Genomic DNA, 13,697 nt, shown 5'->3' with positions numbered 1-13,697 from the left:
TTCTGGGGTTAATCGTGAAAACTTCATAAAAATAAAAACAATGGATCTAATAAAATCAGAAAATAAGACAATAAAGTGTGGCCTACTGAATATCAGATCCCTCCCAAATAAGTCTTTATTAGTCAATGACTTGATAGGTGATCACCACATTGATTTATTCTGTCTTACGGAAACCTGGTTACAGCAAGAGGATTATGTTAGTATTAATGAAGCTACGCCAGCTAACTATTTAAACTTTCACATTCCTAGAACTACAGGCAGAGGAGGAGGTGTTGCAGCTATTTTTCAGTCAGAATTTTTAATTAATCCTAAGCTCAAAACTAACTATAAATCCTTTGAATTCCTGACATTAAATTTATCTCATCCAAAATGGAATTCAGAGAAACCGCTCCTTTTAGCATTAGTGTATCGCCCACCTGGACCTTACTCCGAGTTTCTGACCGAATTCTCTGATCTCTTGTCTGAGTTAGTGCTGACTACTGATAAGGTCATTGTACTAGGTGATTTTAATATTCATGTTGACCATGAAAATGATAGTTTAAACATTTCCTTTAGCTCTATTCTAAACTCAATTGGGTTTTCACAAAATGTCCATGGAGCCGCTCACTCTCATGGTCACACTCTTGATCTGGTTCTAACATCTGGTATTGTGGTGGGATCCTGTTTCAAGATGTTACTCATTTATTAAGCTTCTTTTATGTTGTACAAGTTATATATTCTGCATAGTTAGAGTAGTTCAGTAAGCTTGCTTTTGTAGATTCATGCATAAAACCAAGTGTTCAGCTTCAATGTGTACAACCTTGGATAATGTTGCCCCCCTAAAGAAGAAGAAATTAGGTAAGATTATGAAGGCTCCCTGGTTTAATTCCCAGCTTCGAGCTCTAAAACAGGCATCAAGGCGTTTGGAAAACAGATGGCGTTCATCAGGACTAGAGGAGTCTCACTTAACCTGGAAAGAAAGTTTAATTGTATACAAAAAAGCCTTACGTACGGCAAGAACAGCTTATTATTCATCATTGATAGAGGAAAACAAAAACAACCCTTGGTTTCTTTTCAGCACTGTAGCTAGGCTTACTAGGAGCCGGAGCGCTGTGGAGCCATGTATTCCTTTCTCACTTAGCTGTGATGATTTCATGTATTTTTTCAGGAATAAAATTGATACTATTAGAGATCAAATTCACAATATTCTTCCTTCTACCTATAATGTTGAGCCTGTTGTGGTCTCCGAAGCATCCTTAGAACCAGGATCTGACTTGTGTCTAAATAGTTTCTGTCCTGTCCAACCCTATGAATTAACTAAAATAATGGCTTCATCTAAACCATCCACCTGTATCTTAGACCCTCTCCCAACGAGCCTCTTTAAGGACATTTTCCCTTTAATTAATACATCACTACTAAATCTTATCAATATGTCTTTAGTGACAGGATATGTACCACAATCATTTAAAACTGCTGGAATCAAGCCTTTACTTAAAAAGCAATCTCTGGATCCAGAGGTGATAGCAAATTATAGACCTATATCTAATCTCCCGTTTATGTCCAAAATTCTGGAGAAAATAGTTTCAGCTCAGCTACATGCCCACCTGAGCAGAAATAATTTATGCGAGGAGTTTCAGTCAGGATTTAGAGCTCATCATAGCACTGAGACGGCATTGGTGAAAGTTACTAATGACCTTCTTATGGCCTCAGACAAAGGACTTGTGTCCGTACTTATCTTGCTTGATCTTAGTGCTGCATTTGATACAGTTGATCATAACATTCTGTTACAGAGACTAGAACAGGTGATTGGAATTACAGGTACAGCGTTAAGCTGGTTTAAATCATATTTATCTGATAGACTTCAGTTCGTTCATGTAAATGACAAGTCCTCCTCCCAAACTACAGTAAGTCATGGAGTTCCTCAAGGTTCTGTACTTGGACCAATACTCTTCACGCTATATATGCTCCCTTTAGGCAAAATTATTAGACAGCATGGAATTAACTTTCATTGTTATGCAGATGATACTCAGATATACTTATCCTTTAAACCAGATGAAACAAATCAGCCCAATAGGCTACAAAATTGTCTCATAGACATAAAGACTTGGATGTCTAGAAATTTTCTCCTCTTAAACTCAGATAAGACTGAAGTAATTCTCGTTGGATCTGAAAAACTCAGAGCTAAATTCTCCGGTTTTGTAATGAACCTGGATGGCATTACTTTAGATTCCAGTGCTACAGTGAGAAACCTTGGAGTAATATTTGACCCTGACCTGTCCTTTGGTCCACATATTAAGCAGGTTACTAAAACAGCCTTCTTTCATTTACGTAATAAAGCCAAAATTAGGGACATCCTGTCTCAGAGTGATGCAGAAAAACTGGTTCACGCTTTTGTTACTTCGAGACTAGATTACTGTAACTCTCTATTACTGGGCTGTCCTAAATATGCCCTGAAAAGCCTTCAGCTGATCCAGAATTCTGCAGCCAGAGTCCTGACCAGAACCAGCATGAGAGATCATATTTCTCCAGTTTTAGCCTCTCTTCATTGGCTGCCTGTTGAATCTAGAATAGAATTTAAAATCCTTCTCCTTACATATAAAGCCCTCCACAACCAGGCACCACTATATATCAAAGACCTCATAGTTCCTTATATACCAAGCAGAGTACTTCGTTCGCAGACTGCAGGCTTACTTGTGGTTCCTAGAGTCTCAAAGAGCCGAGCAGGAGGCAGAGCCTTTGGTTATCAGGCCCCTCTCTTATGGAATAAGCTCCCAGTTAGTGTTAGGGAAGCAGACACCCTCCCCACCTTTAAGACTAGGCTGAAGACTTATCTTTTTGATAAGTCCTATAGCTAGGGATGGTTAGCATCCCTTAGTTATGCTGCTATAGGTTTAGACTGCTGAGGGACATTTCCTGATACACTGAGCTTCTTTCTTTTTCTCTCTCTCTTTTACGCCCCCCCCCCCCCCATAACAGTGTAGCATCATTAACATGTATGTCTCCTGTCTCAGCAGGTCTCCCTGGCCGGGAGTAGCAGTTCCTGTTGTCTGTTGTCTTTCTGTCCTCTTCCCCCCACACAGCAGAGGCAGATGGCTGCCTGTCCTGAGCCGGGTTCTGCCGGAGGTTTCCTTCCTGTTAAAAGGGAGTTTTTTCCTTCCCACTGTCGCCAGTGTGCTTGCTCAGGATGGGAGATTGAGTTGGACTCAACTCAATCTGTTGGTTTCCTTATATAGGCTGTTATGAATTGACCTTCATTATGTTTTCCCCTCTGTCTGTAAAGTGTCTTGAGATGGCATTGCCGTGATTTGACGCTATATAAATAAAGTTGAATTGAATTGAATTATGTCTGTGGAGGGTTTGCAACAGATTAATTTTTAAGTCAATGCTTAAAACTACGTCCTTCAGTCAAATTCATCACGACAAACCAGAAACACTGATGGAGAGTAAAAACCTTTTATTATGAGAAATGTTCACAGAATAAATATGAAGCAAGACGAAACCTGATGGATCTGAAGGTCCATGGTCAGAGGATGGAGTTACAACTCATCATGTCCAACGAAAGATATAATCCACAATCAGCTCAAAGGTCTTATGGAATGATAATGAAATCTTTCTCATATTCCTGCTTTCCTGCTACAGGGAATAAAATGTGTTGACAGGATTTAAAAATCCTTGTTGTTATTTAACAGTTGGATCACAAGGCTGTAAAATCCTGCAGTTTGTTCCTATGCTTCCTATGCAACATCAGAACCCAGACCAAAGACATTCAAGGTATAAATCAGTGTCATCAGCATAAAGATAATCAAAACATTTGAGTAAAAGTTGTTAAATAAAAGAGGAATAAATAGTGGCTAAGGTTACGTTTATACAAGCTGAAAATTACATTTTATTTCCTCATCACCTTCATACTTAAACATCAGACATGTTTCAAGTGAGGAATTTGGCAGAACTCGAACTCCACAACATAATTAAATTAAAGCTGGTCTGGAGAGAAGTTGTAATTTTAACAGCAGATTATTCCTCCAAGGTTCCTTCTATTTCTTATGTCTCCCGGTTCTCTATGCAAACTGTCCAAACTATTCTGTGTCTGGACATGTCTTTATCTGTATGTTTCTCGAATGATGTCCTAGTTGTCATCAGAGTCAGTTTGCAACTCTTCAAGATGAAGAATGAGTTTCAGGTTCAGCATCAGATTGGCTGGTGTCAGATTCCCAACAAAATTCCGGAAAAGAGCGAATCCTGCAGTATGCTGATGGCTGAACCTGTGGCGTTGTCCACGAACACAGAGATGTACTCCCCGGCCTGAAAACACAAACAAATTGCCTCAGGTCAGAGCCAACATGCCTCAAGTCAAAATATAACTCGGGTCCAAATGAAATGAATGAAATGAAAAATACTTTATTAATCCCCAAAGGGAAATTCAATATTGTAGTATATAATAATAATAACTAGAGGAGGTCTTGTTCCGGAGGCTGATGGCTGCTGGCAGGAATGATCTTCTGTATCTTTCAGTCTTACATCGGACCTGAAGAAGCCTCTCACTGAACACACTTTGTTGTTTCATCACTGTGTTGTGGAGAGGGTGTGAAGAATCCTCCATCATCTTCATCAGCTTGTGCAGCATTCTTCTTTGGACAATCAGCTCCAGCGGCTCCAGAGTTACTCCAAGCACAGAAGCAGCTTTCTGGATCAGTTTGTTGATTCTCTTCAAGTCTCTGGTTCTGATGCTACTACCCCAGCAGATGCTGCAAAGCTGACTGCACTCTCCACAACAGACTTATAGAAGATATGCAACATCTTGGTGCAGACGTTAAACCATCTCAGCTTCCTTAAGAAGTCCAGTCTGCTCTGACCTTTCTTGTAGATGTAGTCAGTGTTGCATTTCCAGTCCAGTTTGTTGTCCAGCTGAACTCCAAGATACTAGTATTCCTCCACCACCTCCACCTCCTCTCCCAGGATGGAAACAGTGCTTTGTTTATTCTTCTTCCTCCTGAACTCAACAATCATGTCTTTTGTTTTGCTGCTATTTAATATGAGATGATTGTCACCGCACCATTTAACAAACTGACTGACCAGTTCTCTGTACTCTGCTTCTTGTCCATCCCTGATACACCCCACAACTGCAGAGTCATCAGAGTATTTCTGCAGATGACAGGACTCAGAGTTGTACTGGAAGTCTGAGGTGTACAGAGTGAAGAGGAATGGCCAGAGTACAGTTCCTTGTGGTGCACCAGTGCTGCTGACCTCCATCTCAGACACACAACCTTTCAGTCTCACAAACTGGGGTCTGTTTGTGAGGTAGTCATAGATCCAGGTGGTTGTGGAGGTATCCACCTGGAATTTATGGAGCTTCTCACATAACAAAGCAGGCTGAATGGTATTAAAAGCACTGAGAAATGAAAGAACATGACCCTCAGAGTGCTGCCTGAATGGTCCAGATGAGAGTGTGCTCTCTGGAGCAGGTATATGATGGCATCTTCAACCCCAAGTCCATTACGATATGCAGACTGGAATGGGTCCTGAAAGGTGTTTACTTGCTTGTTGAGGTGAGCCAGTAAGAGTCTCTCCAGGACTTTCATGATGTGAGATGTCAGGACAACTGGTCTGTAGTCACTTGGTTCAGCTGGTTGTGTTTTTTTAGGCACTGGAACAAGGCAGGAGGTTTTCCACAGCACTGGGACTCTATTTAGTCTCAGACTGGTGTTGAAAAGGTGCTGGAGAATCGGACATAGTTGTTTTGAGCAGGTCTTGAGAACTCTGGGACTGACACCATCTGGACCTGCAGCCTTGTTCTGGTTCAGTTTCTCAAGTTGCTTCTTAACCTGATTGCAGGAGACAAACAAGGTGGAGGTCTCAGGGTGTCCTGATGTGGAGGGAGATGAAGCTGTGTTCTGGTCCATGACTGAGCTGCAGGGTGACAGATTGGAGGCGTGACAGGAAAGCAGTGGGCTTATGGAGGGTGTGTGGTCTGTTGGGCTGGAGGTAGGGGGTGAACTGAACCTGTTGAAGAATATGTTCAGCTCATTAGCTCTGTCCAGACCTCCATCAGGCTGGTCCCCCTTTAACTTGAAGCCAGTGATCGTCTTCCTTCCAGACCACACATCCCTCAGGTTATTCTGCTGGAGCTGACTTTCTAACTTCTTCCTGTAGTCCTCCTTGCACTTCTTAGTTTGTGTTTTAAGTTGTTTTTGTGTTGCCCTCAATAACTCCCTGTCTCCATCCCTGAAGGCTTTCTTTTTGATGTTCAGCAGCTTTTTCAGGTCACTGGTGATCCAGGGTTTGTTATTGGGGAAGCACCTCACTGTTCTTGTTGGGACGATGCTGTCCACACAGAAGTTTATGTAATCTGTCACACACTCAGTCATGGCGTTGATGTCGTCTCCATGAGGTTCACAGAGGACGTTCCAGTCTGTAGCCTCAAAGCCTCCTCTAAGAGCATCTTCAGCTTCAGCAGACCAGATTCTGATAGTCTTTGTGATGACTGGTTGCTGCTGAACGATGGGCTTGTAGGTGGAGGTGAGAAGAACCAGATTATGGTCAGATCTTCCTAAAGGAGGCAGGGCAGAACAACTGGATCCATTATTCATATTTGCATAAAATAAGTCCAACATCTTATTTTCTCTGGTGGAGCAGCTGACAAACTGCTGGAATGTTGGTAGAGTTGCAGAGAGGGAGACGTTGTTGAAGTCTCCGGAGATCGCCATGAATGAGTTTGGATGCTGTGTTTGTAGCCGAGCAACGACAGAGCTGATGACATCACAGGCTGTGTCTGGTGCGGTACCAGGTATTATATAAACCGCTACCAGAATAACACAGGTAAACTCTCTGGGTAAATAATATGGACGGAAGCTCACAGCTAACAGTTCCATGTCCCTTGTGCATCTCTTCTCCTTGACAGTAACATGTCCAGGATGACACCAACGCTGGTTAACCAGCACTGCAATTCCACCACCCTTTAGCTTTCCGCTGTGTTGTCTACTGCGGTCTGCACGGACCGTTTTAAAGCCCGGTACAGACACATTACAGTCAGGGATGTGTTCATGCAGCCATGTCTCGGTGAAGCACATAATACTGCACTCTCTGTATTCTTTCTGAGACCTTGTTAGCATCTCCAGCTCGTCCGTTTTGTTAGCTAGCGATCTCACATTACCCATGAAGACCGTTGGGAGAAATGGTTTAAATCTCCATCGCTTTCTCCTCTGTCTCACTCCCGCTCTGCATCCTCTTCTCTTTCTTTTCAACTCCATCAGGATTTGATGTATTGTTTCGCTGATAATCCTGATTTGGGAGAGGTTAATCAGTTGATCCCGATTGTAAAGAAGTCTTTGGTTGCCATGGAGACTCATCATAACAAGCCTTGAAAGAGCAAAAATATGCAGAAAAATCCTCCTTGCAGCACACCCTCCGAATCGGCATGAAACCCTCAGGAAAAAATACTTGATTTGAGGTAATATCTATGTGAGAAGAGTTTGTACTTCTAAAAAAATTAAGATAGCAAGTCAGAGCTACTAAAATCTGCTGCCAACAGACAGCGCAATCTAGAATGGAATGAATACGCCTCAAAAATGAAAAATAAAATAAATAAATGAACTAAATAAATGAAAAATACGCCTCAGGTCCAAATACACCTAAGTTCAAAATACGCCTCAAGTCCAAATACACCTCAGGTCCAAATATAACTCAAATCCAAATACGCCTCGGGTCCAAATATAACGCTGGTCCAAATGCTCCTCAGGCCCAAATATGCCTCAAGTCCAAATATTCCTCAAGTACAAATAAAACTCGGGTCCAAATACACCTCAGATCCAAATACAAATCATGTCCAAATACACCTCAAGTCCAGATATAACTCAGGTCCAAATATAACTCCGGTCCAAATACGCCTCAAGTCTAAATACACCTCGGGTCCAAATATGCATCAGGTACAAATACGCCTCGGGTCCATATTTAACTGAGGTCCAAATATAACTATGGTCCAAATACGCCTCATCTCCACATATAATGCTGGTCCAGATATAACTCGTGTCCAAATTCACCTCAGTTCCAAATACGTCTCAGGTCCAAATATGCCCGAGGTCCAAATACGCCTCAGGTCCAAATATGCTTCAGGTCCAAATCTTATGATGGTCCAAATATAATTTAGGTTTAAATGCGCATCATGTCCAAATATTAATCAGGTCCAAATACGCCTCAGGTCCAAATATAACTAAGGTCCAAATACGCCTCAGGTCCAAATCTCATGCTGGTCCAAATATAACTCAGGTCCAAATACGCCTCAAGTCCAAATATGCCTCAGGTCCAAATATGCCTCAGGTTCAAATCTCATGCTGGTCCAAATATAACTCAGGTCCAAATACACCTCAAGTCCAAATATGCCTCAGGTCCAAGAACACATAAGGTCTAAATACGGCTCAGGGTCATATATAACTCAAGTCCAAATATACCTCAGGTCCAAATATAACTCAGGTCCAAATATAACTCAGGTCCAAATACGCTTCAGGTCCAAATACGCCTCAGGTCCAAATCTCATGCTGGTCCAAATATAACTCAGGTCCAAATACGCCTCAAGTCCAAATATACCTCAGGTCCAAATGTAACTCAGGTCCAAATATGCCTGAGGTCTAAATGCACACTTAGGTCCAAATACGCCTCACGTCCAAATACAGTCCAAAAACACCTAAGGTCTAAATCTAACTCAAGTTCAAATACGCCTGAGGGTCTAAATACGCCTTAGGGTTGATATAACTCGGGTTCAAATATACGTCAGGTCCAAATATAACTCGGGTCCAAATATAACTCAGGTCCAAATACACCTGAAGTCCAAATACGCATCAGGTCGACAAACAACTTTAATCCAAAAACCCCTCATGTCCAAATCTAACTCAAGTCCAAATGCACCTGAGGGCCACATTTAACTCAGGTCTAAATAAACCTCAGGTCCAAATACGCCTCAGGTCCAAATACGCATCAGGTCCAAATATGAGTCTGGTCCAAGTACGCATCAGGTCCAAATATAAGTCTGGTCCAAATGCACCCTTTGGTCCAAATACGCCTCACGTCCAAATACACATCATGTCCAAATACACCTCGAGTCCAGATATAACTCAGGTCCAAATATGCCTCAGTTCTATATATAAATCAAGTCCAAATATTCCTCAGGTCCAAATATAACTTAGGTCCAAATACGCCTCAGGTCCAAATATAACTGAGGTCCAAATATGCCGCAGGTCCAAATACACCACAGGTCGAAATACGCTTCAGGTCAAAATATAACTCAAGTACAAATATAACAAAGGACTAAGTATAACTAGGGTCCAAATATAACTCAGGTCCAAATGTAACTCAGGTTCAAATACGCCTCAGGGTCAATATAACTCGGGTTCAAATATACCTCAGGTCCAAATACACCTCAGGTCCAAATACGCCTCAGATCCAAATATAACCCGGGTCTAAATACGCCTCAGGCTTAAATATAGCTTAAGTCCAAATACGCCTAAGGTCCAAATACGCCTCAAGTCTAAATACGCCTCAGGTCCAAATACGGCTCAGGTCCAAATAGGCCTCAAATCCAAATCCACCTTAAGTCCAAATATGTCTCAGGTCCAAATATAACTCAGGTCCAAATACGCCTCAGATCCAAACATAACTCCGGTCCAAATATGCCTCAGGTCCAAATATAACTCAGGTTCAAATATCCCTCAGGTACAAATATAACAAAGGTCCAAATATAACTCAGGTCCAAATAGGCTTCAGGTCCAAATATAACTAAGGTGCAAATACGCCTTTGGTCCAAATAAATAGAATATGCCCCAGGTACAAATATAACTAAGGTCCTCATTTAACTGAGGTCCAATTACACCTCAAGTCCAAATATGTATCATGTCCAATCATACCTGTGGTCCAAATACCTCTCAGGTCCAAATATTATTCAGGTCCAAATAAAACTCAGGTCCAAATATACCTTTGGTCCAAATACGTGTCAGGCCCAAATATAACTGGTCCAAATATGCCCCAGGTCCAAATACACCCATTGGTCCAAATAAGACTCAGGTCCAAATCCGCATAATGTCCAAATATAACTCCTGTCCAAATACGACTCGGGTCCAAATATAAGTCTGGTCCAAATACGACTCGGGTCCAAATGCACCCTTTGGTCCAAATATGCCTCAAGTCCAAATATTCCTCAAGTACAAATAAAACTCGGGTCCAAATACACCTCAGATCCAAATACACATCATGTCCAAATACACCTCAAGTCCAGATATAACTCAGGTCCAAATATAACTCCGGTCCAAATATGCCTCAAGTCCAAATACGCCTCAGGTCCAAATATAACTCCGGTCCAAATACGCCTCAAGTCGAAATACACCTCGGGTCCAAATACGCATCAGGTACAAATACGCCTCGGGTCCATATTTAACTGAGGTCCAAATATAACTATGGTCCAAATACGCCTCATCTCCACATATAATGCTGGTCCAGATATAACTCGTGTCCAAATTCACCTCAGTTCCAAATACGTCTTAGGTCCAAATATGCCCGAGGTCCAAATACGCCTCAGGTCCAAATATGCCTCAGGTCCAAATCTCATGATGGTCCAAATATAATTTAGGTTTAAATGCGCATCATGTCCAAATATTAATCAGGTCCAAATACGCCTTAGGTCCAAATATAACTAAGGTCCAAATACGCCTCAGGTCCAAATCTCATGCTGGTCCAAATATAACTCAGGTCCAAATACGCCTCAAGTCCAAATATGCCTCAGGTCCAAATACGCCTCAAGTCCAAATATGCCTCAGGTCCAAGAACACATAAGGTCTAAATACGGCTCAGGGTCATATATAACTCAAGTCCAAATATACCTCAGGTCCAAATATAACTCAGGTCCAAATACGCTTCAGGTCCAAATATGCCTCAGGTCCAAATCTCATGCTGGTCCAAATATAACTCAGGTCCGAATACGCCTCAAGTCCAAATATGCCTCAGGTCCAAGAACACGTAAGGTCTAAATACAGCTTAGGGTCATATATAACTCAAGTCCAAATATACCTCAGGTCCAAATGTAACTCAGGTCCAAATATACCTGAGGTCTAAATGCACACTTAGGTCCAAATACGCCTCACGTCCAAATACAGTCCAAAAACACCTAAGGTCTAAATCTAACTCAAGTTCAAATACGCCTGAGGGTCTAAATACGCCTTAGGGTTGATATAACTCGGGTTCAAATATACCTCAGGTCCAAATGTAACTCGGGTCCAAATCTAACTCAAGTCCAAATGCACCTGAGGGCCACATTTAACTCAGGTCTAAATAAACCTCAGGTCCAAATACGCCTCAGGTCCAAATACGCATCAGGTCCAAATATGAGTCTGGTCCAAGTACGCATCAGGTCCAAATATAAGTCTGGTCCAAATGCACCCTTTGGTCCAAATACGCCTCACGTCCAAATACACGTCATGTCCAAATACACCTCGAGTCCAGATATAACTCAGGTCCAAATATAACTCAGGTCCAAATATGCCTCAGTTCTATATATAAATCAAGTCCAAATATTCCTCAGGTCCAAATATAACTCAGGACCAAGTACGCCTCAGGTCCAAATACGCCTCAAGTCCAAATATGACTCTGGTCCAAATATAACTTGGGTCTAAATATAACTCGGGCTCAAATTTAACTCAGGTCCAAATACTCCTCAGGTCCAAATACACCTTGGGTCCAAATATAACTCAGGTCCAAATATGCCTCAGGTGCAAATATATTATTAAGGTCCAAATATAAATCCGGTCCAAATACACCTGTGTTCCAAGTAGACCTCAGGTCTAACTTAGGTCCAAATACGTCTCAGGTCCAAATATAACTGAGGTCCAAATACGCCTCAGGTCCAAATACACCACAGGTCGAAATACGCTTCAGGTCCACATATAACTCAGGTCCAAATATAACTCAGGTCCAAATGTAACTCAGGTTCAAATACGCCTCAGGGTCAATATAACTCGGGTCCAAATATAACTCAGGTCCAAATACGCCTCAAGTCTAAATACGCCTCAGGTCCAAATACGGCTCAGGTCCAAATACGCCTCAAATCCAAATCCACCTTAAGTCCAAATATGTCTCAGGTCCAAATATAACTCAGGTCCAAATACGCCTCAGATCCAAACATAACTCCGGTCCAAATATGCCTCAGGTCCAAATATAACTCAGGTTCAAATATCCCTCAGTTACAAATATAACAAAGGTCCAAATATAACTCAGGTCCAAATAGGCTTCAGGTCCAACTATAACTAAGGTGCAAATACGCCTTTGGTCCAAATAAATAGAATATGCCCCAGGTACAAATATAACTAAGGTCCTCATTTAACTGAGGTCCAATTACACCTCAAGTCCAAATATGTATCATGTCCAATCATACCTGTGGTCCAAATACCTCTCAGGTCCAAATATTATTCAGGTCCAAATAAAACTCAGGTCCAAATATGCCTTTGGTCCAAATACGTGTCAGGTCCAAATATAACTCTGGTCCAAATATGCCCCAGGTCCAAATACACCCATTGGTCCAAATACGCCTCAGGTCCAAATCCGCATAATGTCCAAATATAACTCCTGTCCAAATACGACTCGGGTCCAAACACAACTCAGGTCCAAATATACGTCAGGTTCAAATACGTCTCAAGTCCAAATATAACTTAGGTCCAAATACACCTCAAGTCCAAATATAACTAAGGTCCAAATACGCCTCAGGTCCAAGAACACGTAAGGTCTAAATACAGCTTAGGGTCATATATAACTCAAGTCCAAATATACCTCAGGTCCAAATATAACTAAGGTCCAAATATGTCTCAAGTCCAAATATGCCTCAAGTCCAAATACGCCTCAGGTCCAAATGTAACTCAGGTCCAAATCTAACTCAAGTCCAAATACGCTTGAGGTCAACATTTAACTCAGGTCGAAATACGCCTCAGGGTCGATATAACTCAAGTTCAAATATACCTCAGGTCCAAATATAACGAAGGACCAAATACGCCTCAGGTCCAATTATAACTCGGGTCCAAATACACCTGAAGTCCAAATACGCCTCAGGTTGACAAATAACTTGAGTCCAAAAACCCCTCATGTCCAAATCTAACTCAAGTCCAAATACACCTGAGGGCAACATTTAAATCAGGTCCAAATACACCTCAGGTCCAAATACACCTCAGTTCCAAATACGCATCAGGTCCAAATATAAGTCTGGTCCAAGTACGCATCAGGTCCAAATATAAGTCTGGTCCAAATACGCATCAGGTCCAAATATAAGTCTGGTCCAAATACGACTCGGGTCCAAATACACATCATGTCCAAATACACCTCCAGTCCAGATATAACTCAGGTCCAAACATAACTCAGGTCCAAATATGCCTCAGTTCTATATATAAGTCAAGTCCAAATATTCCTCATGTACAAATATAACTCAGGTCCAAATATGCCTCAGGTCCAAATATAACTAAAGTCCAAACATGCCTCAGGTACAAATATTACTAAGGTCCAAATATAAATCCGGTCCAAATACACCTGTGTTCCATGTAGACCTCAGGTCTAAATATTCCTGAGGTCTAAATACATCTCAGGTCCAAATATAACAAAGGTCCAAATACGCTTCAGGTCCAAATACACCACAGTTCGAAATACGCCTCAGGTCCAAATGTAACTCAGGTTCAAATATGCCTCAGGTCCAAATATAA

General features: G+C 41.7%; 1 protein-coding gene across 1 annotated transcript in view; it reads right to left on the bottom strand.

The window, feature by feature from the left end:
• Nucleotides 1-3,535: 3,535 nt before the first annotated feature.
• Nucleotides 3,536-13,697, bottom strand: part of LOC306758029 (erythroferrone) — an 83,611-nt gene continuing 73,449 nt past the window's right edge. Inside the window, exon 8 of the mRNA XM_079243244.1 lies at nucleotides 3,536-4,281. Coding sequence (XP_079099370.1) covers nucleotides 4,183-4,281 — 99 coding nt within the window. The 3' untranslated portion in view covers nucleotides 3,536-4,182. The remainder of the gene's footprint in view (nucleotides 4,282-13,697) is intronic.

This window comes from Telmatherina bonti (genome assembly GCF_933228915.1).
Source record: "Telmatherina bonti genome assembly, chromosome: 7".
Lineage (NCBI taxonomy): Eukaryota > Metazoa > Chordata > Actinopteri > Atheriniformes > Telmatherinidae > Telmatherina > Telmatherina bonti.
This window is presented reverse-complemented; position numbering and strand designations above follow the sequence as displayed.